This window comes from Alligator mississippiensis, chromosome 3, assembly GCF_030867095.1.
Source record: "Alligator mississippiensis isolate rAllMis1 chromosome 3, rAllMis1, whole genome shotgun sequence".
Taxonomy (NCBI): domain Eukaryota; kingdom Metazoa; phylum Chordata; order Crocodylia; family Alligatoridae; genus Alligator; species Alligator mississippiensis.
Window position 1 is genome coordinate 299,749,228 of NC_081826.1, and position 25,174 is coordinate 299,774,401.

The 25,174-nt window shown below is 48.6% G+C and overlaps 1 protein-coding gene across 4 annotated transcripts in view; it reads left to right on the top strand.

The window, feature by feature from the left end:
* The window catches only part of DNAI1 (dynein axonemal intermediate chain 1), a 214,096-nt gene that overhangs the window by 67,676 nt on the left and 121,246 nt on the right, over nucleotides 1-25,174 (top strand). For all 4 annotated transcript variants that reach the window (XM_019480027.2, XM_019480028.2, XM_059725327.1 and 1 more), the window contains exon 13: nucleotides 19,505-19,752. In XM_019480027.2, the coding sequence (XP_019335572.1) occupies nucleotides 19,505-19,752 (248 nt within the window). The remainder of the gene's footprint in view (nucleotides 1-19,504; nucleotides 19,753-25,174) is intronic.

Here is a 25,174-nt window from a genome sequence, read left to right on the forward strand (position 1 = left end):
TGGAAAACCTGCTTTATATCGAGAGACTTTACAAGCTCATTCTATTCTGCTTATGAGTGAGAAGTATGAGAGGCTATCTGATCAGTGTCTATAGTAAAATACTGTATTTAAACCATGTATAGTAAAATGCACAGGGAGAAGAAATCGTACTGGGGAGCTCCATAACAAACAGAGATGGAACAAAATCTAATGGCTGGAAATAGAAGTAAGCAAAGCTCAAACTAGAAATAGGTTGAAAGTTTAATTGTGCAAGTGATTAATCCCTGGATCAGGTTACTACCCTAAATGATGCACTAGTCCCCTCTGGCGCTAACATTTTTTAGTCCTTGTTGGATTCAGCTTGTTGGTACTCCTGGTACATAGGACATTCCCCAGAATGTAATACACACCTTGTTTTTTGAAAGGCAGAATAAAGAAAAAAAATCTTTCCTGGTAGTAACGAACTAGCAGCAGCTAGAGAGATGAGCCTGCTTATTGCTCTGCTCCCTGTAGATCACTGCAAGGCTTACTTTACATGAAGAACCTGCTTTTACCGTATTTCTTGAATATACTGTACACTCAAATTTCCAGCAGCTGGGTTTTGGGACTACAGTGTGCAGTATGCAAGAAAAGATGGTTCTTTGGTATAATTTTTTTTGTACGCAGCTTTGGGCAGGTGTCTTGTCATCATCCCCAGGTAATGCTGTTCAAAGACATTGTACAAAGACTGCTTAAAAAAAACCTGTTCCTCAAAGACTCTGCTCCCCAGACTTGTGTTCTGCAGGTGAGCAAGGATCATCTTTGAACAGAGGGGATTTGTAAAAGCCTGAAGAAAATCCACACAATATATTATTTTCAGGAGGGTTGAAGCTCAAAAAACCTTTGAGGCCTTTATAGCTCTGACCTTCATTTGTTATTACAGCTCAACAGAAATACAGAGTCTCGGGCATAACATTTTCTCTGCAGATCCCCGCTTCAGGAGCTCAGAGTCTTCCAGTGTCTATTCGAAGCTCAGTAAGACCCCCTAGTCTTTTGAACCATGAGAATAAGCTCAAGGGAGTATCATGCTTTCAGCCTTCACTGACTCTCATCATAGATGCAGTTTAAGTCTGGGTACTTTCGAGTCTCTGGAAATTTCAAACAGGATAATCAGTCTCCAAGAGCTTTGAAAGCAATAATAAATATGTTAATCAGAGAGAGATAAAAATACTGTTCATCATAGGAATTTATTAGATACAATGGAAAGATAGGGAATAACACTAGGTGTAAGGTGAATAAAGCGTTGGCTACAAGGGAGATTACAACAGATCTAATAACACAGGAGTTATCAGGATGAAAAGAGCTTCTACTGGGATTCCTCCAGGATCAGTTGTGGGATTAATCCTGCTTAATATTTCTATGAGTGATTTAGGAGCATGCTCCTGAAATCTCTGGTTGCCATAAAGTTGAGCAGTATGGCCAGTACTGAAGAGGACTTGGATTATCGCACAAGAACTAGCTAGCTGCTGATCAGAGTAATAGAAATGGCCTGAAATATAATAGTGCAAAGCCTGAAATAATGCATGCGGGGCCAGGTGCATAAAGGGGTGATAGACTCATGTTGAATTCAGAACATGTGCATCTTTTTCTTATGTGGATTTGTTTTAGCGCCTGTGCAAGTGTATGCCTGTCAGCTCATATCTGTGCATTCGAGAACTTGGGTATGAACGGTCTCTGTGTTGGGATATATAGGTATTACATGTTAGGTGGTCCAAAAGAGACATCTTCCTTGGGCTTTGATGATGAACTGGGACCAACTGTTCATGTAGGAACAGCTAATTTGGCAGAGAGAACTGAAAGAAACGTCAAAAAGGTGAAAAAGGGGAGGAACGTCACCCTTGGGGGCTTCTCAGCTGAGCGTACAACCAGCCCAGCGTCAGCTCCCTGATGTCACTACTTACTCGAGCTTCAGAAAGGTGCCACCACCCTTCTGGTGTGACGTTCTCTTTATTAACAGAAGGAGCCAGACTCAGGCTGTGGGGCGGCATAGTCCCCCTTCACCTGTACGCCTCGGCAAGCCGTTAGGTAAACATCAGGCCCGATTTCTAGAGATACTGGCCACCCCAGTGCTCCCTGGTCGCCGCTGGAATTACGGGTGTTTTGCCCGTCTGGAAAGCCTTTGCTTCTCTGTAACTCTGCTAAATATTGTGTTTAATTTTTAATACAGAGACACTTGCACACCAGGGGCTGGACCGAACATTTCTTCTTATCTGGACCATTGAGTAGCCACCAGAAAATCCCAGGATCAGCAGCTCGCTACAGATGTTGATCTGAATTATAACCAGTGGATAAAATGCTCTGAGCTCTGTTATGAAGCCCAAGAGCTAACCAGCACCCCTCATTCTGTATTCCCTCGCCTCCTCCATCGTCTAGACTTGTTCTCGCTGTCAGGTGGGTGCTTTCCAGAAACGCCCAGGGCCCAACTCTCTTCTCATTCAGCCCCTTGCATATTAGTGTGACTCCATGTAATTCAGTAGTAGTTTCTGATTAAAACCAGCCTATGTGAGAATGGAATTGGGCTCTCTTTATTGAACCTCAGGATAGGTGTAAAAGCAATTACTGATCAATACAGCAGAAAGAGGCATTCCCTGCCTGATGCTCTGAACTCTTCGTGGCTGTTAGAAGCTGCAGCTCAGTAATTCTTCTGCTCCTTTCCAGCGTGGGGTTCATTTTCTGTTTCCTGGAAATGCCAGTTTGGGCTGATAGAGAGTGCTGAACCAAAGAGTGACAGGCTCTGTAATATTGCAGTAGCTGGCTGCCATCACAGCTAGCGTTAAAGTAAAGGTCTTTATGAATCGTTGCATGCCATTACCCAGAAATCTTCCTGCTAAGTGATGCAGATTCGTGTTTCCTTAGCTCACCAAGCTTGCTGCCTGTGAAGCAGGTCTTTTCATTATCAGTCATCTGTTTGTGGCCAGGTTGTGGAGAAAGCTTAGCCAACCTTTTCACAGGGCATATTACCTGATTTCCGATTGACTTCTCAAAGGCAATGCCAAATGCCATTCCAGACGGCTGAAACTACTGTCTGCTGGATGGTGTGTTCAGAAATATATCCCCTGATCTAAAATCCCAATGGGAGAGAGCATATAAAAGGAAGACATGGGAACCAAGATTTGTGTATGACCAGCAACGCTGGTTTACATGCGCTTCCCTTTTTTTGGGAACCCATAGATTAATAGACATTGAAGCTCAAATGGACGGTTATCTCACGTAGTCTGACCTCCTCTGTAGCACAGGCTGGAAAATTTCTCCAAGCTGCCCCTGGGTAGAGTCCAATCACTTGTGTCTGACTGAAGCTGATCTTTCAGAAAGGCATCCTGTCTTGATCCGAGGATACCAAGAAGCAGAGAACGCACCGCTTCTGTTGGTTGCTTGCTTCACTGGTTAATAAGCTTCACTGTTAAAGAGAGGTTACCTTAGTGCTCGCTTTGATTTGGCTGGTTTTACATTCTTGTAATTCCCTTTGCTGCTAGATGAATGAACCCATTAGGTCAGGACCTGGCTTCTGCTTGTGAAGATACTCAGACACCTGAACTGAGTCATTGCTCAACCTTCTTAACATACTGAACCGCTCCAAGCTCTTTACATGTCTCCCAGAAAGGTCCTCCGGTCATTTCTGTGGTGCTTTTCTGCAGTTTCCTCAGTTTTGCAGCATCTTTTTAAAATTGTGGACGAGACCTGGGCACAGTGCTCCAGGATCGGTCTCACTGATGCCACGTGCAGGGGTTCTCCTGCGCACAATTGCAGTGTAGGTTTAAGGATAGCTCTTGTGGCCACAGGATCACAATGGGAACTCATGAAATTCCCAACTGAGGACTGGTACTCGGCACGCTCTAAAAATGAAGCTGCATTTATGGAGTCTCCTGTGAGGCCTCATGTCACCAACCCCATTATTTTAGCAGAATAATGAAATTGCTGGTGGCTCCTGAGTAAAATCCAGCATTGCAGGGGGGGTACAGTCGCTTCCCTTTATGAGTCTGCCATTGCCTGGCTCTACTGACTTGGCAGCTCACTGAACCCTCTTCATTTTGGTTTCCTATCTGTAAAACAGGGATGCTAATAATGACATGAGGCTTAATATACACAGGGTGCTGGGAGGTTGTGCGTCCAAGTGGCGGTATAACAAACACTATTATCACACTGTGTTTAGATTATTCTTTTCGTATGGGAAGGCAGTAGATCTCCAATAAAAGGGCTGTGTTTATTGTTGCAGAAGCCTTCCCAAACCAATGCTCAGAACTGTTCTCATGAGAACCTGCCAGATGCTGAAGACTGGCTATTATACTAACAACGACACTACTGGGAAAGAGGTCAGCCAGCCTCTTTTACCTCCTCTCATGAGCAGTACTCTGCTCCCTCGTAGAGGAGCAGGAGTCGCAGTCTTGCTCTGAACTCTGCTGATTAAGTAGAGACAGTTCATCAACTCTGTTCATATCCATCTCAGTGAATTCCCTGAACCTGGTATCTGGCTGCTAAGAGGGTAGGGATACCAAGAGCTGCAAAGGTCTGAGCGGCCTGGCTACCTGTGAACTCACCTGCAGTGTGTTATGGTTGACACTCACGGTTGTTCCTCTCTTTTGCAAGCTGAATCCCTGTCTGTGGTCAGAAGATGAGTTCCCTAAGAACCAATCTCTGGAAACGATAGGAAATACTCTTTCAAGTTGGTATGTGATACTCACTTTGTGATGTACCTGCCTCTCTGTCTTGCTTTTACATTCCCAGGCTTCCTGTCGTGCCTTGTCTGGTGCTGCAGTTTCCTTGCCATGCTTCATTTTACAGAAATCCCTTGAGGTTTTTAGTCTCCCAAAGCAGCAATCCATGGGGCTGGGTACTGTGAGAGAAAAGTGTTTCTTGTCTGTCCCTTTGTTCCCCCAGATCTGCTTTGTGCCCTCGTTTTCCAGATTTGCCCATGTTTTTCCTGCCTTATCTGACTCTAGGCCAGAATTTGGCCTTCGACTTGTACAGCTAGGATCATGGAATCAAGACCCATAGAGAAGTAGGGCTTGGGAAGGGAAGGGTCATCTAGTCCAACCCCTGTCTGTCCCCCTATCCAAACCATCCCATACAGATCCTTGTCTGCTGGATTTGGACACAATCAACCCTGACACAACAAAGGACATCACACCCAAACCTGCCTGTGAAAAAGACTTACTGGACAAGGCATGGAGGCGGCTGGGCGCCGCGCCAGAAGTCAAATGTGATGAAAGTGAAACTGCGGCAGGTGGAGCCACCACGGGTGAAGATCAAGAGGAAAAAAAACAGCCGAGCCGAGAGGAGCCGGGAACGGCTCCTGTGTCAGCTTGGGCATGCTTTATAAGAACATGCCGCGGACGATTAGTCGGCCAGATGCCCGCGGCCAGGATAAAAGACCTGGCAGAAGACAAGTGGAGGGACTGGAAGTGGAGTTCCCATCTGGTCCGGAGGAGCCAAAGCTCACAAGTGGTCCCAGCAAGGGGACCTGGTTGGTACCCCAGGAAGGGGTCCCTACAAGAGCGCAGGGCCAGAGAGGGCCCGAGGATTTATTTATGGGGTCAGCGTGGGCAGAGGAAGTCTGCAGTGAAGACTGGAGCCCAGGAGAACCCAGCAGTACCAGGATCTAGACACGGCTGATGGACGGTGTGGCGGGCCAGTAGGGGGCGCTCCTGCGTTGAGCCGCCCACCTCCCTGTGCCCGCCCACCGTCCAGGCTCCGAGTGCCTCCCTGGGGTGCCTCATGTCCGCCCGACCCCTTCCCTGGAGCACACCCGCTAGCCTGGGGTTCCTGCTGCCACCATCCAAGGCTCTGGACTCACTTCTGGCTCTGCGCACCTTGGAGAACACAGGCCTAATCGTCCAATGGGTCCTAGACCCAATACAAGCACTTGGGGCACTTCCCCAAGTCAGGGGCTTATTAGGAAAGTCTCCCTTAGTCCACAGACCTAAGGGACCTCCTCGGCATAATTTAGACCCACCCCTCAATAAGTCTCCCACACCGGTCACAAGGAGCACTTTATTGATTACAGGGGGTAGGGTGAAAACAGGGTAAAAGGTAGAGCAGTATCATAGAAATATCAGAGGAATCCCATAGAGCAAGTCTGTATGGCTGAGGTAGCCTTTTGATCACGCATCTGAGTTACTGTAAGCTAAATATCTAATTGGATCTCGAGTAGCTTACTCACACATATCATCCAGAGGTGGTTGGATTTTTCCTCTGGAGGCAGGTCACTCTTTGAGCATGCGGTTATAAGGAGAGAGCCTGTTTCAGATTCACCTGGATGATCGCATGGCTAATGGCTGCCTTCTTCCTGGACCGGGCCTTTAAATAACCTTTCTGACCTCAGCAGCCCAGTCCAATCGAAGCTGCCAGTGCTGGCCACCAGCCAACTAATTTAAAAAACATCACTGGCTACCTGGGCCGGTGGGCGGGGCTTTTCCCTCCCCCCCCCCCCCCCAGGTGACCAGAGAATCCACATCTGAGGCACCAGGCTTTTATCATGTAGGCAGGAGGAAGATCCCCCTCCCTGAGTCATATATCTTGACTTCAAAAAAGCCTTTGACCCATAATCACCTCTTAGAGAAACTGGCCAGTTGTTGCCTTGGGTCCCCCACAATCCACTGGCTGGAAAACTGGCTCCGGGGTGGGACCCAGAGGGTAGTAATTGATGGAAGTCACTCATCGCGGTGTCCTGTGACCAGTGGGGTCCCCCAAGGCTCTGTCCTTGGACCCATACTGTTCAACATCTTCCTTAATGATGTGGACACTGGAGTCAGAAGTGGACTGGCCAAGTTGGCTGATGACACCAAACTTTGGGGCAAAGCATCCACACCAGAAGACAGGCGGGTGATCCAGGCTGACCTGGACAGGCTCAGCAAGTGGGCGGATGAGAATCTGATGGTGTTCAACGCCGATAAATGCAAGGTTCTCCACCTTGGGAAGAAAAACCCGCAGCATCCTTATAGGCTCGGCAGTGCTATGTTGGCCAACACTATGCAAGAAAGAGACTTGGGGGTCATCATTGACCACAAGATGAACATGAGCCTGCAGTGCGATGCTGTGGCTAGTAAAGCGATCAAAACGCTGGCTTGCATCCATAGATGCTTCTCAAGCAAATCCCGGGACGTCATTCTCCCCTTGTACTCAGCGTTGGTGAGGCCGCAGCTGGAGTACTGCGTCCAGTTTTGGGCTCCACAATTCAAAAAGGATGTGGAGAAGCTTGAGAGAGTCCAGAGAAGAGCCACGCGCATGATCAGAGGTCAGGGAAGCAGACCCTACGATGACAGGCTGAGAGCCCTGGGGCTCTTTAGCGTGGAAAAGCGCAGGCTCAGGGATGATCTGATGGCCACCTACAAGTTTATCAGGGGTGACCACCAGTATCTGGGGGAACGTTTGTTCACCAGAGCGCCTCAAGGGATGACGACTAGGTCAAATGGTCATAAACTACTACAAGATCGTTTCAGGCTGGACATAAGGAAGAATTTCTTTACTGTCCGAGCCCCCAAGGTCTGGAACAGCCTGCCACCGGAGGTGGTTCAAGTGCCTACATTGAACACCTTCAAGAGCAAACTGGATGCTTATCTTGCTGGGATCCTATGAACCTGGCTGACTTCCTGCCCTTTGGGCAGGGGGCTGGACTCGATGATCTTCCGAGGTCCCTTCCAGCCCTAATGTCTATGAAATCTATGAAATCTATGAGGAATTCAACACCAGCCTCTCACGCTGGCAGAGACAGATTTCTGGAGAGGGACACAGACTGTGGCATTTCTGCCACAGACGGTAGGTACCAAACTTGGGGAAGAGGTGGCGCACTGGGGGACAGAACGGTGCTGAGGCCGGACGCTGTGTAGGCCGAGAGAAGGGGGCCATAGGAGACGCTTGGGAGAAAAACATCACCACTAGCCTGTGGCTATAAGATCCTGAGATCCTGAGCACCAAGAAGGTTCAGGACATCAACCTTGACGACACAGGTGACAACATTGCGGTTGGCGTTAGGCAGGGTGTAGGGGAGGCAGAGCCCCACAAAGGAGGAACAGTGGGAACGACTAAGGGAAGGTGCCAGGGGAGGTGGGACCGAACATTGTCCTCCCGATCCAAACATAATCATCAAAGACGTGGCAGGCGAGGCCCCTGGGGAACCGACCCAAAGTCACCCCAATAACCAAACTGCTCATCCCAAAGAACCATGGCAAGGTTCAAGAAGAACCCATATATGCGATGCCCAGGGGAGAGACACGGAGAACTACACAGCCACAAGTAAAGCAGGGGGACCCTAGGTGGTCAACATCCTGCCGCTGTAAAGGTTGTTAATATCAGTTTGGGAATTCCCAGGAAGGGGCTGCAGCCCCACTACGAAAGAAAGCAATACCCCACCACCTGTGCTGATCTGACCATGGGGTAAAGTTTCTTCCTGCCCTCAGATATGGCGATCAGCCTGACCCTGAGTGGGGCAGCAAGACCTTCTAGCTGGGAACCTCCGAGTTTAAGTTCCAGCAGGAGCATTGGCATGGCCCATCCACAATCCCTAGCCTTGGCTGCAGCCAACACCAAATGCCTCTGAGGAAGCCTTACAAAAAAACCCCCTGACACATCTAGCAGCAGGAGAGGAAAATATTTCCTCCTGGCCCCATGCAGCAAGCCCAGAGGCCTGGGAAATCCCCATGGTAGAACACGGCATTGCTATGCCTAGATCACCCCTGAGCAGTGGCTGTGCAACCTCCTCCTGAACACCTCCAATGATGGAGATACCACAACTTCCCTAGACCTCTATTCCACTGTATCATGTTTTGAACGGGTATCAGAAGCAAATGTGATATGTTCTTATGCAGACCACACAGACCAGCTCCATCGTCTGACAGTAGCTCATTCCAGGGTACAGATCCAGCAAACCAGGCTCTTCCCTCTTCCCATCCCTCCTCTCTTCCTTCTCCATCTTCCATCGCTCTCGTCCAAGGATTGTGACCCAGCCCTGCCGCCAGGTACCAAGCCACCTGGCTTCATAGGAGACTCAAATGAAGAGGAGGTGGCTAGGGTTATTGCCGTTTGGAACGCAGCTTGTTAGACAAGTCATGCTTTTGTTCTGAAATCTCCTTTTAGCAGCCTCAGAAGCTTCTTATCCTGACTGCCAATCACTGGCTTCACCTTGTAGCACAGATCAGATTTGGATGTAAAGCCTAGAAGTGATGCAGGCTCTGAAAAGACCAGTTCAGCCATGAGATGCAAATATCCACGGCATTTATCAGTCACACAGGAGAGCATGGTTATTTAATATTATTACTGATTTGGCCACTTGGAGCCATTCTCACAGGCCAAGTTCCCATTGCACTCAGCACTGTCCAGACACCATTTGTTTTAGCGTTCTTGTCAGGTGTGGCTGGGTTATTTATTGACTAGAGAAGTTCCCATCAACCTCCCAAACCATCGCCCGGACACAGAGGGCAATCTGCGCCCCGACCTCTCTGCTTCTGATATGGTGCGTTCTGTGCCGTAGCTGGAGCTCTCTGCTTCTGCTTCTGTGGGTGTGTGCCCCCAGCTCCTGGACCTTCACCCTGCTGCTGCCAGAAGGGCGAGACCTCAATAAGCGGAGACTGGTCTTTGACAGGAGGTTCTTCTTTAAAACAGTAAACGGTAGTTTCCTTCAGGAAATAGCCAGCAGATTCTGTGAGCTCTTAAACAGAGGAATAACATTGTGCACTTGAGCACATCTGGTATTAAATCCTCACTTACAGGTTTATTCAGTGGCCAGAGCAATGCGACCATTATATGCAAGCTGTAGCCATTGCATTTTACTGTGGTATAAGTATTAACTAGTAACTAATGATTACATAACTACCAATCTCTAGAATATCATGTAATTCAAAGTATAATTAATGTGTACCACTTGTTATGAAATGTGATTGTGAAAGTTATATTCTAGGTTAGAATTATATAAATAATATTCTATAATTAGAATATAATTAAATATAATTATATAAATTATATTCTGTCTGGGTTTCTGAAGACCTTCAACTAACTGAAACATTAGCCATCAATGTAGTTAACATAATAACAACAACGACAACACAACAACAATAATAATAATAAATGAGCAGGTTAGGGAGTAATGAAATCTTTATTGAATGGAGGTTTGGACTAGCCTTGCAGGGATCTCTCTGGGGTTTTTTTGCATTGCAATAAATGTCCCACTAAACAGAAATAAATAAAAGCTTTGAAAAGGGAATAAAGTCCCCAAAAACCTACGTCAGGGACCCTATCAGCTACAGCCAAGTGAAGTTTTAGACTTGTTGAAGAGCAACTAAGTAGGCTGGGATTATTACATTTAGAAAGGAGGTAAATGAGAAGAGGTCTAGTCTAAGGGTATCAGATGCTAACTGGTCCAGACAAGGTGGATCAGGTATATCTGTTCTCCCCGCTCCATAACAAAAGAACAAGGGGATGTTGAGTTAAATTTAAAGCTAGGGCATTTGGAGCCGATCCAGGGAAACAGATGTTCATATAATGCATCATTAATACATGAAGGTATTGAGGCCAAGAGTGCAGTGAGATTGAACGAGGATTTGGACACCTGCCTGGATATCAAGACTATGCGGTTATTGTAGCTGGAGATGACAAGTATTGCAGAAGGATTTCAGCTTTTAAGCCAGTCTCTAGCAATAAGAGACAGGGATGCGACCTGTCACCTCTGCCTACTCCTGGGTTTCCACACCTTCCTGTGAACTGACTGCTTCTGCCCAGTGCCAGAGACAGGACAATGTCATCCAGTGGGGAGCTAACCTAGATGACACTGGAGTCCTATTTCTCTTCCAACTCTACTCGTGTACTGTAGAGAAATCATATTCCTTGCTTCAGGGGTGTAGGTTGTAGCCGTGTTGGTCTAAGGACATTGGCAGACAGGGTTCTTTGGGTAAATCTGATATCTTCTATTAGACCAACTCAAATAGTGGAAAAATTCTTCTTAGCAAGCGTTCGGGCACAAACACCCTTCGTCAGGCTGAGGAAGCGTCTGCAGACGGTCTGTGCTCTTCCTGGATGGAGTGGTACAGCAGCCAGAGGCCAGGAGGTATGCAAGAAAGCCAGCCAGTTCAAATGTAAATCGAGGTGGTCAGTAGGTGAGAGACAGGTGAGGGGGAAGGGGGAATGAAAGTGGCTATAGTCAAAGGATGAGGAACAGGAGAGTATGGGGGAAGGGAATGAGAATAGCTGGTAAAAAGTGGAGGGTTTACCTGGGGATATTCTTTGCTGGCATTTGACCCAGGTGTCAGTCCGTGTTATTCGGTTAACTCCAGGGGTGGATCCAGGATTTTGCAAAGTGGGGTGTGGGAGCAGCCACCCATGCTCCCAGGGTAGCTGCACCTCTGCTCCCAGCCTCCTCCTCAACCCACTGGTGGGGGAAGATCGCACTGCACGTGCCTCTGGGGACTTTTTAAAGTTCCCGAAGCAGGTAAGCATCCTCCCCTTTCCCAACTGTGCTCAGAGGCATGGTAAATGATGTTCAGTTACTTTCCCTCTTTTCTTCCAGGGGCCCAGATATGAGACACATTTACCCCAGTGCTACGTACATCAGTTTAATATCCCAGTGCAAAACTACACCGTGGTCCTGCCCGAGCAGCAGAGCACTGCGGGCAGCAGGTGCTGTTGCAGCACCTTGCCACTAGATGGTAGGGAAGCATGTACTAGGAGCCTGCTTGCCGGAGCAAAGGGCTCCCCTGGGTGGAAGTGGACACATGATCCCTGCACTGGTGCAACTTAAACAGGTGTATTTTTACTGCAGTTCTCCCCTGGGCTGATTTTCCCTAGACACCAAGCACTTACACTGCCAGGGGAGTTTACATGTGTGTGCGTGCCTGGTTATGGCAGCGCAGGGGCCGTTACCCTGATGTAAATGTGTTGTGTGTCCAACACGTCTTTTTTAAAAAACCCTCTCTTAGCTCCTTCCTCTCTAGGTGCCTCTTCCATGTAGGGTTGCCAACCCCATTTGCATTTATTCTGGGAGGTTTCCTGAATGCTAATGTGCCCGCGACACACAATGTGAACGTATCCAGGTGCTTGTGTATATCGGTTACGGATTACGGTGCATAGACTTCACGGCAGGAAGGCAAATGCACATTACTGTTGCATTTAACCCCCCATCCCACTGGACTACTGTATAAATCGGATTCAACATTTAATATTTATTTTAATGAATGCCCTATCATTTATCTCCCAGGTGACTCTCAGCAGTCTCCTGGGGATTTATATCTAATTCCTGGAGACTCCAGGGCAATCTTGGAGGGTTGGCAACCCTTACTTCTATGGTCCAAGGCAGGACGGGCTCATGTGACTAGGCATTTATCAGCCTTCAATATAAAAAACATGGGGGATGCTTTTCTTTTAACTGTAGAGTGCATCAGCACCTCTTCCGGGGAACACTTCACTGGGTATATTAGAAATGTGGAAAGGTAGCCAGCACAGGTCCCTTTGCAATGACAGCACGCAGGAATGTTTGTACAAAACAGGCATTTGTATAGCGGTGTATCAGCCAGCTGAGACAGAGTCCTAGGCTGTAGCATGCATGCGAAAGACAACCAGGGCTACGAAACCCTTGGCCACATGATGGCACTGTTAAATATTCAGTTGGTTGCAAGTGCAAACCAAATATGCCAGGTCTGAGACAGAGGAAATGAACCCAGAGGATCTGCAGGTGTTTCATATGAAATCGGCTTTAGCAAGACCGGTGCTTATGCTGAGAAACGTACCGGAGAGCAAGAGCAAAAAGTTCAGTTTTGTTTCACCGCATTGTGCTTCATTATTGCTGTTGAATCTGTAATAAGAACATCTGGCATACGTGTCGCTTTTCCATCTCTGGAGTGCTTTGTGCGCTTCAGCTCGTCTTCCTCTGGCCTTTGAAGCTGGGAAGTATTGTTTCACTACCTCGTTACAGAGAAACCAAGCCACAGAGTAATTAAGTCACTTGCCAGGACTGACGCTATTAGGCAGCAACTTTCTGTGCTGGGTCTGTGAAACCCAAGCATTTTTTTTCTGTACCAGCTTTACTGTTTTTGGCAGAAGTAGACAAAAGCCAATAAAAACTAGCTTCAGAAGAATCTTAGGATAAATTGGTCACTCTGAGCTGGCGGCAGATCACAAGGGCTTTGCATTGGATACTGCTTCCATTTTAGCTAGTGGCAAAACTCCCGTTAACTTAACTTAACTGACACATGGCAGTTCCTGAATTTGTGTCACAACCTAGGCACATCTACACAAGATGTTTACTATGGAGTTACCTAATCAACTCCACAGTAAAGTCTCAGTGTCTAGATGTGGAGCCCTATCAGGCCCATAGTAAACTAATGAACTCCCTGGTAGGTTAGTACTGGTAAACACAAGTACTATCCTGCAGCAGCGGTATTTAATGCACTGCAGCCTACATGTAGATGCTAACAGGGCTGGCTGGGGCACACGGGGGCTTCAGTGTGGAGGATGCCTGCTGGCTAGTCCCAGCCTATAGCACCCTTGTGCCCCAGCCAGCCTCTCTGTAGCACATTGAGCTGGATCAGAGCAACCCCAGGCTGGCCCCCTGGGCACCCTGCCAGCTAGGGCTGCTCTGCCCTAGCTCAACGTGCTGTGGTCCTGGGCGCACGTGTAAACATGGCGCCCAGGAGCAATAAACTCTGGCGCAAATTGTGCCAAAGTTTATTCAGTTGAACTAATTGCACATTTAGATGTCCCTCCTGTGTAGAAGCTGCATCTCTGGGAACTCTTAAGTGGCTGTATCACACGTTATGTGGGGGGGGTTGCGGTACTTGGATTTACATAGCATGGCTTTCCCCCTTGATGCAACAGAAATTGCTTGTTCTGTGCGAGCTTGCAAAGCAGCGTGCCCTGATGGCTTTGAAAACAGGCTTGACAGTAAGATCATCCTGCGTTCTGCTCCTAGCATGAACAGACTACTTGATCTCTCCGAGTCTGTTTTTGTATCTCTAAAATAATTGCATGATACTGCCTCAGATGGACTGAGGCTCAATTTATGACTGACAGTGACTTCTTATTCATAGGCATTTGCTGCACGTGGTTGCTGTGCCCAACACTGTGCAGAACAGAGCGAGCGGTCGTCTCTGTCCTAAGGGTGGGGGGTCAGGTGCAGGGCTTGTCAGAGGGAAGTGAGCATGGAGGAAGGTGTGAGAGCGGGGGCTGAGGATGCAGGGATGCAGGAGGAATGACGCTTGGAGCGTCAGAACGAGGGGATGGAGGACTGGCAGGGGAGAGCGGCACCAGGGGGTTGGTGAGAGAGGAAGACCTTTGAGCCACTAATCTGCCCCGTGGAGAAAGGACTCTGTCCAGAAAAATGGGGAGGGAAGCAGGGAGGTTTAGGAAATGTTTTCATAGTAAGAAGCAACCACATTTGGTCACAACATGTTGGGGGTGAGGGTGGAAGCTGGAAAGGCTGCCAGCTTGCATAGCAGAGAAGATAGGAGAGTTGTGAGCAGTGGCTGAAGAAGGGGATGACTTGGAGAAGGGAGCTTGTATCAGACGACTTTGACTTTGCTCCATGCCACTGGAGCACGTTGTGAGCCATCGCTGGTCTGTCCATGTAAGGACCGTCAGAGGTGGAAAGCTCACAGCACCTTCCCCTGGCCAGTGGGCACGTTTGTGTGCTTGAGCAGGTGCACTCCCCACACCTGGAACATGTTTAGTCCCATTGCCGGAGCAAGCAGGAATGTGTTTTTCCTTCTAACTGCCTTGGGAGGCAGGGAAAAGCTCTTGTCCCCATTTCAAAGGTGGGGGACTGAGGCACAAGGACTGAAAGACTTATTCAGTGTTGCACAGGGAGTCCATGGCAGAGACAGAAATGCAGGTCTCCCAAGTTTGAGGCTAATTCTCTGACTACGGCGGATCTGAAAAGTGCTTTCCAAATGCTTCTGGCCTCCCCCAGATCTGCGTGGTTTTAGCCAGGGCTGTCAGACTCACTTGGGTCCCTGAGCCAGACTGGGATCTCCAGGAGCTTCCTGAGCCAGATCCAAGCCTGGCAGCGGGAGTGAGGTGAGTGGCAGCAGGGGCACAAGTGGCAGCAGCACAGGGGTTAACGTGGCTGTCACTAGTCCCCCGTCACCAACACGTGTCCCCAGTGGGGTTGGCTCTGGAGCTGGGACCTCAGTGACAGCCCTTCCCTGCTTGCCCCACCCCTGAATTCCCAGCCCCTCTAGGAGCCCTGCAGCCAGGTGTAATGGGTCCATGGGCTGGATCCAGCCCATGGGCCTCATCTTTGACACCCCTGGCATAAGCAAAAGGGCCAGCTCTTTCATACAGCCTTGCAAACTCAGCCCTAGAGCATTTTCTCCCTTCCTAATTTGCAACTTTGACTCCTAATTAGATACCACTCTTCTTTGTATGGGCTGGGCAGGACTGCCCAAGAAGTCAAGTGCTCCCGCTGCTCTCAGGAAGGCACCGAATCTTCTTGGCCTTTGCCCTTGGCTGCCTCACGGGATTGCTGCTCAGATTCAACAAGCATGTTTTGTTCCAAAAGTTTCCTGGCTCTCTCATCTCCATTGCCCCCTCTGGCTGCAGTGTCTCCGAAGCTCATTTGCCAGTTGGCCTGTTCAAGGAGGGTGCATGCTTCCTCGACAGCTCGTGTCTTTAAAGGCTGTTTTTAGCTATTGATCCTCACGGCTTAGACAAGCAGCCTCCGGTCATGGCAGAGTCCATGGCAGAGTCATTAGGTTTCTCTCACAGCCTCAGGAAGTGCATAAATTACACCCTGCTGTGGGAGCTGTCAGGTTCTTCTCATCCCAAATGTCCAGAGCACTGAGAAACTCCTCTTCTTCCCCCCTGCATCAGACCTACAAGTCCTGTGTTTCCTCAACAGTTGCTGCCAATAAATGGAACTTGATGAGGAATGAAAGCCAGAGCTACAGGAAGGGTGTCAGGCAGCCCGTTAAATGGTGACAAGTGCCTAAATTAGCATAATAGGAAACAACCTACTGTTTGTCCCCAGGGAACTGATCTGAGGAATCAGAGCTTGCTGCCCTGCAGTGCCAGTTTCTACTGACTAGAAGGTTATGTTGTCTCCCGATGGCCGGAAACACTCATGCCCACTGAGTCCCTTCCACTCACAGCCCCAGCAGGGAGGTATCATGTTTTTACAGATAGACCTCAAAAGGTAGTCTCAGTGGGCACATCTGCCGGAGATGCTTTATCGCATGGCAGACTAATTTGCTGCACAGTCAAGCATCACTGTCTACACGTGCATGGCATTTGGGGTGCAGTAGACTAATTTACTGCGCTGCTGGATAGTCCCGGCAGATACAAGTGGTATCCAGCAGTGTAGTAAATGACTGCGCTTAAATGCATGTGTAGACAGTGACATTGGGATTAGTTTACTCTGGCTCAAATTGAGCCAGGGTATATTCAGTTTCATTAATTGCATGTGTAGATGCACCCAGCGTGAATCTCCTGATAATGGGGGTGTTTCTAATACAGAGATCCAGGCCCGCAGAGATCCGGACCTGAAACTAATGATCCTTTGGAGGGGAATATAAAAGCACTGCTGGTATATTTTGCAGATGACAAAAAACCGGTGGAGTTTGCATTTAGTGCGTCAGGGGTTTTAATGCAGACACACCCAGCATTCAGCACAGAGGGACAGGGACTTCAGGCCGCCCTGCGGAAGTGGGGATGGTATCACTGGAAGCAGGGACCCTGGAAAGAAAACGTCAGGTACTAAAGCTGAAGCCAGACACATTCAAAAGAGAAATTAGGCACAGGATTTTAGCACTGAGGGCAATTAGTCATTGACACAAACTACCAAAGGAGGTGGTAGATTCTCCATCACTCGATCACTTCAGATAGCCTTTAGGCAAAAGCAAGTTTCTGGCTTCCATGCAGGGATACCTGGGTGAAACGTAAGCACCTGTGACATCCAAAAAGCCAGCACTAGAGACGTGATCACTAGACAGTATGATCCAAGAGTTTCTTCTGGCCTTAAACTATGACTGTGAATTTCTGAAGAACGTTCTTCTTCCGGGGGAGCTTTCTGGAGGTTTCTACCAGTGTTCGTGGTTACAGACTGGGCTGCATGGTCACATGTGGGAACCACAGTGAGCCAGGCACTGCCATGGCACAGCACTTCTGGGCGTTTCATTGGGGTGGGACTCCCGACTGGCATGTAGGTCCATCAGCGGCTCTTCGAATCCATCAGCAGACACTGTTCTTCCTCCCCCGGGATGCACCGAGAGGCACTGTGATCTAGGTCCCCAGCTCTGTTCCTGGTTCTTCCACTGACTCACTGGGTGACCTTGGGCAAGTCATTTCACCTTCCTTTTGTACTCCACCTCTGTACTAACATCTGCTCCCCAGAGGTGCGGTGGACATGTATCAGTTTAGTGCCTGGGTTTGTTCTAAGCATTGGAGCAGTTCAAAAACTGCTTATTAGTATTAGTGCTGTTTTGACAGCCCTGTAGAAATACGCTTGCTATGTGGGCAAAATGCCCAAGCTCTCTCCCTGCTCTTTCTGGGAAGCTGTAGGACAGCAGAAGTCATCCTGCTGGCCCCCTCCTGTTCCAGGGTAGCCCTGTGCTTCCGGGGCTGACAGCACCATGGGCTACTCCGTGTGCTTAGGAGCAAGGTTTCTTTGGTGATTTCTTGTATTGGACCTAGGTTAAAACTGGGAGAAATGTTAGACAAGCTTCCGGCCCCCAAGGGACGCCTTTCTCAGATCACTTAGAGAAAAGTGTTGGTATACTGCTAACGGTTAGGATCATAGGAAAGTAGGGAGGGAAGGGACCTCCCAAGGTCACCTAGTCCAGTCTGCTGCTCGAGGCAGGATCAGCCCTGACTAAACCATCCCAGCCGAGCGTCCATCTAACCAGCTCTTCGAAACTTCCCAGGACGAAGATTCCTTCATTTCCTAATCTCCAACCTCAGTTTCCCTTGCTGAAGCTTGAGACCATTGGTCCTAGTCCCATCCCCTACCAGGACAGTCGGAGTGGGAGAGCAGCCTGGAGCTGAATGCCAGGGGTGCTGGACCGTTCTGTGTGGCACCGAGCCTGCTCCATCTCTGAAGTGCCACCGTGTCCTCTGCCTTTCTTTTGAACTGGTTTTCTGGTAGTAATCTCCCCCTTCTTTTCTGTAACATGTTTCTCCTCATGGTTCTGGGGTGTTTCAGATGACAGGGAGGTAGGAGTCTTTCTTTTCTGTTTCAAAAGAAGGAAGCCACTTTGCCCTCCTGCTCCCTTAGCTGCCGAAGGAAAGGATTGTTCTGTGTTTAGAAAGTGAAAAGGTTTTTGCAGTACAAACGGGAAGCCAGAGTAACAGTTTTATCCGGGCATGGGTGACTTCCAGTGTTCTTCACAAATATTCAGACTCACGAGGTTTCCATCAAACAAATGCTCGAGTGCCCATCTGTGAGTATCTCACCTTTCAGGGATAGAGTGCTCTCCATCTGCTTGGAGAGGTCGTTGAAAGTAGTGTTATCTCAGGGGAACATGTTCCCTGACCCTTTGTCCTGCAGAGCTGGTCAGCATTTCAAGCGAGGTAGGAAATAATGTTAAGGAGCTCACTCTTGTTGTGTAGAGGCATGCAGCATGCCCCTGAAGACAAACATCCTTCCATCAAGCAATACATTTGCTTCCCAAATAACATGTGCCGGAGGGCATGTAGCAGCAAGAAAAGCATTAGCAGAGATGGCTGAGGTGCCCACGGAGAGTTCTGTTTCTGCAGATTTCTACAGAGCTCCTTCTTGGCCTCTGGTGAGTTTATCTGCGCTAGCAGCCTTCCTACTCCTCCGGAGCCTGGGGAGCAGTCTCAAAAGAACGACTGAGATCTTCAGGGCACTATCAGGACTAGGGAGAAACAGAGAAGATAAATGCCCGACCACTAGTAAAGAGAGGAGAGCAGACATGCCGGGAGGTGAGAGTTAATTTCAGACAACAGAAGGGAGAGGGGAACACAAGTAAAAAGGGAAACAATTTTGGCAAAAAAGGAATCGCAGTAACAAAACAAGGATGAGGGGTTAGAAATCAGCAGCGGTAGCTTGTTCAGTGCACCGTATATCAGTGTGTTGGTGCCACATGCTCTAAGGGGTTAAATGCAGACAGCAGGGGAGAGAATTTCATTCCTTGAGACAGAAGTTAATAAGGCATCCTGAGCTCTGAGAGCACGTGTGCAGTGTGCATAAAAATCCAGTGCACTGAATTACCGACCAGAAGACTCAGACTCACTCTTCACTGGCTAGTCAACCCTTCCCCTTTAAAAAGGCAGTGAAAACACAAACCTTGCTGCCTGGCCAGATGGCCACTATGTCCAATCTCTGGAGTACTGAAGCGGGGAGGCATTGATTCATGCGTGTCCCTGATGAGGGAAGCTCAGTCCTGTCCTTCCCACCCCATTTAAAGGTATGTATTCACAATTCTTTCTCACAGGAAGCTCCCTTTTGAGACCATGTTAACAACTGCTGCTGTACTGCATCCTTCAACGCTTGAGGTGCTTGGAGGTAGGGAGGTCTCTGCTCACGTTGTGATGTGCTGCTTCTCTTGTTTAGATGACTTCATGAAGCAGAGCCGAGGCATGCTCCTGCTGTACAGCATGAAGAACCCCTCCTTCCCCGAGTACACCTTCAGCAGTGAGAGCGGCATCATGTGCCTTGATATCCATAACGACTACCCCTACCTTCTGGCGGTGGGCTTCTATGACGGCAACGTGGCCATCTACAACCTGAAGAAGCCACACTCCCAGCCCAGCTACAAGAGTTCTGCCAAGGCAGGGAAGCACACAGACCCCGTCTGGCAGGTGGGTGCCCTCTCGGGGAGTCCTGCTTTTCCTTTCATCTAGGATGATGCTCAACTGGACTGAGTTCAGACCCCACAGCAACGGGAGTGGGATGGATGAACAGGTACATCCGTCTCTGTGCATCTGTCAGCAGCATTAATTACTGCCTGGTAACTTTAGGCCTAATAAATACTTCTGCAATATATGGAAGCCCGTAGGGACTGGCTGCAATAACGAGCTACAACAGAAACTAAGCAGGTCAGCAGAACGTGGTTCAAACGCTTATTTTTCTCTCACTTCCATTAAGATGAATGTCTTCTTCCCTGGGGAGGAGCTAGTTTCTCCTGTATGTTCTTGCATGTGAGGCTATTTATTTTCCAAAGGTAAAGCAAAGGACTAGATTTTGACAGGCAGCAGGAAATGGATGAGATGCAAAGAGCACCTAATCCACATCAAAGGGTACTTGTACACCAACCTCCTCCCCACACCTGATGACAGTGCCTCATGTAGCTGGGAACAAAAACGTGCTACACTGGGATAGATCAGAAAGGTTTTTGGCAGCCCAGGGGTAGGAATAGGCAGGCCATGTGTGTACATCCATGGGCAATGCTAACGTTGCAAAGAGCGTGCACAGTTGGCAATGTTTTAACTGGGCTGACTCTGGTGCTAGCTCCTGTTGGCCATCAGGCTGTGTCTACACAGCACTTGAAGGGGTGTTGGCAGCCCAGGGAGATGTACTTGTGCTGCTTGAATGTGGTTAGTTTGGGTAACAACAGAGTGGAGGTGCGGGAGCACAGACCTTACAGCAGGGGCTACACAGACATGCTGAGGACTGTGGATATGGACCAGGGTCACTGGCTTGCTCTGAATCCCTGGTGCTGAATCTGCCTTGCTATTGCTACCTGAACTAGGTAGTGTAGAGCTAGCCATGCTGCAGACACCTCATTACATGTAGTGTAGACATACCTTGGAGGTCTGGTGTGTGCCAGATAAAACCAAACCCCAACTAAATGCCTCCATGTTATTACAGCTACCTCTGAACAGAGTCCCAGAAGGTCACCAGGGCCATGGGGCTCTAGTTGCAGGAGGTTCCCAGAGAGCCTGGGGTCGCACGCAGCCTGAATGGCACTTGTCAGCTGCTGACACATGGAAGATGGAAACAGAATATTGCAGTTAACTCCCCAAGCAGAAACTTCAGAAGTTTACACTCCCTTCTTACCCGGCAGCACTTTTTTCCAGAGTAAATGTCCTTAGTTACCTGGTCACAGGTTTAGCTGGGCCAGTCCCCAACACGTTTTCTCTCTCCCCAATGCCCAGTAAACACACATATATATTTTCCCCTGGCCCCAGAGACAGATGGGAAGAACTTTCCTGGTAACCACTGCTCTCCTGCTGTTTCTGAGACTGCCTGGCCTCAGCACCAGCTAAATGACTGAAGTCCTGCTCCTTTCAGACTCACGGGCTGCGTCTACACAAGACACTGACTGTGCTGTTGTTACCGAGCAGTCATTTAGTACTTACATACACAAATACTAAATCACCGCGCAGTAACTGGTTTTAATGCACAGTCGCATCCCCGAATGGCTTTTTGGTGGTGCTGACAGCTCATTACTGTAGCAATGAGCTACTGCTCAGTCAGCATCTCGTGTAGACGCGGCCACTGATCAGGATTCTGGTGCAGTTGGCACGGTGACTTCTCCATCTACGGACCCTCCTGTGGGAGCACCTGGCTGCCCCTCCAGCCACACGGTAGCATTTTCCAGCTGTTTGCAGTGGCTGCAATACCTCATAGTCAGTCTGGTGTCCAGCTGCTATGGATGATCATAGCAAACACTTGGAAATGATTTGGAGAGCACAGCACATGGGTGCATTGTTGTGGGCCTGTTACACCCAGGCAGGTATGTAAACTCCACGTAAGGCCCAGAAAACCCATGACTAGCACCTGTTTGGTCACAGAGGAGGGCTCTCCCGTCTTTTGGCCGAATAGGTTAGTGGTCAGGGCACTTGTCCAAGGAGTAGGAGGTCCGGGTTCTAGGCTCCCCAAGTGGAATTTCTGCTTTCATCTCCCACTTCACAGCAGCGTGCCTTTACCTGTAGGCTAGGCATTGCCAAGAATGCCCTCTTCTTCTGTTGGTGCTTGCCTCCCAGGCAGCCAGGAGGGAAAGCTATGTGGGACCAGGCCTCCACATGTCTCAGTGAGATGGGCACAGCTTTAGCAAGGCGGGTGCTCTGGGTACTGCCTCCTGCACCTGCCACCAGCACATTTCTGCATCTGATAGGAGCTGGGTGGCCCACAGTGGAGCACTAGGGCAGGGAACAGAACTTGCAGCCCTTTCCCTTCTAGGGCAGTGTCCATCTCACTGAGCCAGGAGCTCTCTGCTTCACTTTCTTCCTGGCCCAGGAGGCTGCTCTTGTGCTTCACCCATGGCCAGCAGCTGGGATACTTTGCTAGAGGGGGAAATAGAAATCCAAACATATCTGTCTCTGGGGGCCTAAACTTGGGTCTCCTGCTCCTTGGAGAGGTGCCCTAACCACTAGGTTTTGGGGATAATAGGTGGGAGGGGGGCTGACCTCTCCCTCCTCTATTTTGTGGCCACCACAGAATCACTTGCCTTCCACAAGAGCAGGAGGATCTAGACTCTGCTCAGTGGGCCCAAATGCTAGTCACATGTCTAGATTAGCTGCCAAAGTGCAACTTAACCAACTCATGGGAGAGCAGGGGGCCAAGCAGCCCTCAGCATAGCAGCTGGCAGGAGTGTAGCCCACTGGTGGCAAAGAACTGGCAGCTCCAGGGAGGCAGATGCAAACAGGAAAGGCCAAGCAAACACCTTTTGGACATCAGTAGATGAGAAGGCCACTTTTCGTTTTGAAGGTGGCATTGACCTGCAGCTCTGGCTTCCTAGATTGTGTTTCCAAAGGCTGCAGGGTCCTAACGCTGAGTCCCGCTCGGCGGTAGAGTATTTGTGCTCTTGGAGCAGGGCTCCAGAAGGAGTTTATAACCTTGTTAGCAAAACAAGTGCATCACCAGGCTGTTGCAAAGCAATCAAAAGAACACACTGTGTTCCCACTGGAGAAGCTCTGAGCCACACACATCCATCAGCAACCACCAAAAGTTTGAAAGATGGCTTTCTTCTCATTAGGTGGGGAGAAATAGGAACATTACAGGCAGTGTTTTATGGCTGAGACACTTGCAACTTAATCCTTGTTCAGCACTAACAGGTTCTAAAATCTGAGACCTCATTTCTCGAAGATAATTTAAGGAGGCTTTGTTCCTCTAACAAGCTCTCTGTAAGAGTGGGTGCTGCTCCTCTGTTTGGGCCAAGCCATGCCATCCTCGCTGAGCTCATACTCCTGGCAGGGACTGCAGGGCTTGGCCTGTGACTTTTGCACTGGAATAATCTAGAATTTTGCCAAAAAATGAAGGAAACGTGCTTTTTCCAAGCCTTTATTTTCTGAGCTGACTGACTCTTTCTTTTTGAAACAATGCCTGCATTTTAGCAATAGAGGGGGAAAGTGGGAAGCAAATGTCTTCAGACTAGAATAGAAAACCTGGCAGTTCTCTCTGTTTTTACCACTTAATCTGTAGTGAATTAGTATTGCCTTAGTGAGCTCAAGCATTTTAATAAAGCAAAGCCAATGCTAACATAACCACTATAAAATGCAAAAGGCCTCCCTATAGATTTTTTTGCCTAAAATACCAGGCCCCTGGTTTGCAAGATGTACAGTCGCAGCCTCCCACATCATTGAGAAATACCTTCCATGCATCGAGCTGTACTGCGGTATAAATAATGAAGAAATGCTGGATCATGTTAACACGGCGTTTGAATTACATGTTCAAAGTCACGCAATGTCAGTAACATATTAAACAACTAATTTAAGGCCACGACTGGGAAGAGACAACAGTCACCTGTATGCAGTACAGCTAAGCTACTGTAGCTGTTGAACTCTAAGCTTTTATGGGAATATGGGGCTGGGAGAGTCCTCCTGGGCCATTCCCCACTGTAACGGGTCTCCGTTTCATATAATCCCTTTCATCACTGAATGTGCGCCAACGTGAGACTTGCTGGGCTTTTTGGAAACCTGTTTCCAGAGCCTTCCTGCTTTGATGCTTAGAAAACTTCTTTCAGTTCCCAGCATGACTGTAGTTATGGCCACTTTAACTTTCCAGGCCCGCTGAGTTGATCTTTGCAGTGTGGTGCTAACGTTCAGTGTTGTGCTATCAGGCACAAGGCAAAAACCTCCAGTTTACCTGAGATTAATGCCGTTCCTTCAATTAAATGTCCTTGTCATGTCTTTAAAAGAACAGAGAAGAAAATTGCCAATGCTTCATAATGGTATGTAATGCTAATTAGACCTGGAGTCTCATATTGCATGAGAAGTGAATGGGTTGTTGGGTGTGGGAGCACTGAGTCCCCACCTTTACTGCTTGTATTTTTTGGCTTGAGAAAATATGCCAGAGCTGTGACTGGACAGCAAAAGCCTAAAGAGAAAACACACCTGATAGCAGGGCTCAGGGGAAACCCAATTTAATCAACATAACGATCCCGTCAACAAAAGGTCAAGACCTGTGTCTGTATCTAGCTCAGGGCAGTGTCAGAGGGCATCTCATTTTTTGAGCAGTCTTTGGTGTGTGTATCTGTGCAACACCGCTTACTCAGACCAGTAGCTAAATGCCAAAGTTTGGCCCACAATGTGAATTTATGGCTGTGGATGGGTGAAATACTGACGCTGAGATAGCATCTGTTATACTGGTGTAGAAATGCAGCAGACAGATGACAGAAAACTGTTCACCAGGATATCTTTGCACAATCCTATGGAGAATTATCCATGAAAACGCATGGTTAAAACTTTACCGGCATAAAATACACCAGTTTCGGTGTCGTGTGTCTGCTTCCGGTACAGCGTATCTGTTTGGTAAATACAAGCAGGCTATTAGCTAGCTGCCCATTAGCTGCTCCATCGCTATCTAATGGTGAGGTGCTGTAACAGCTCCTGCCCCCCCGGGGACAGCCGCATGTCTGGATACTCCTGATCCCCTTGTACAAAATCCATGTACGTTACAACAGCGGCTTCAGCTGGCTCTGCTCAGCATCTGTGCAAATGCAAATCTGAGCAGCCTCTGTGGGGAAGACGTCACATTGCCAAGGGGACAATCCTTGGCAAGGACTCTGTCTCCTTGGCCTGCTTCAGACTTTTGCCATTTTTTTCTGAGCCTGCTTGTTTTGAAGATGCCAGAAGTATTTATAGCAGGGGAATGTTTTTTTGGTCGCTCTCCCATCATTTGGCTTTGGGCACAAGAATATTTTCAGCTTAAAACGTTGGCAGGTTCAGAGATCTGAGCATACCAAAGAAGGGGTTGATAAGTGAGGCTGTTTGCATTTCCAAAGTGTGCTTCTGTTGGCGCTCTTAAGAAAGGATCTTCTTCCCCAGCAGATCCACTCTC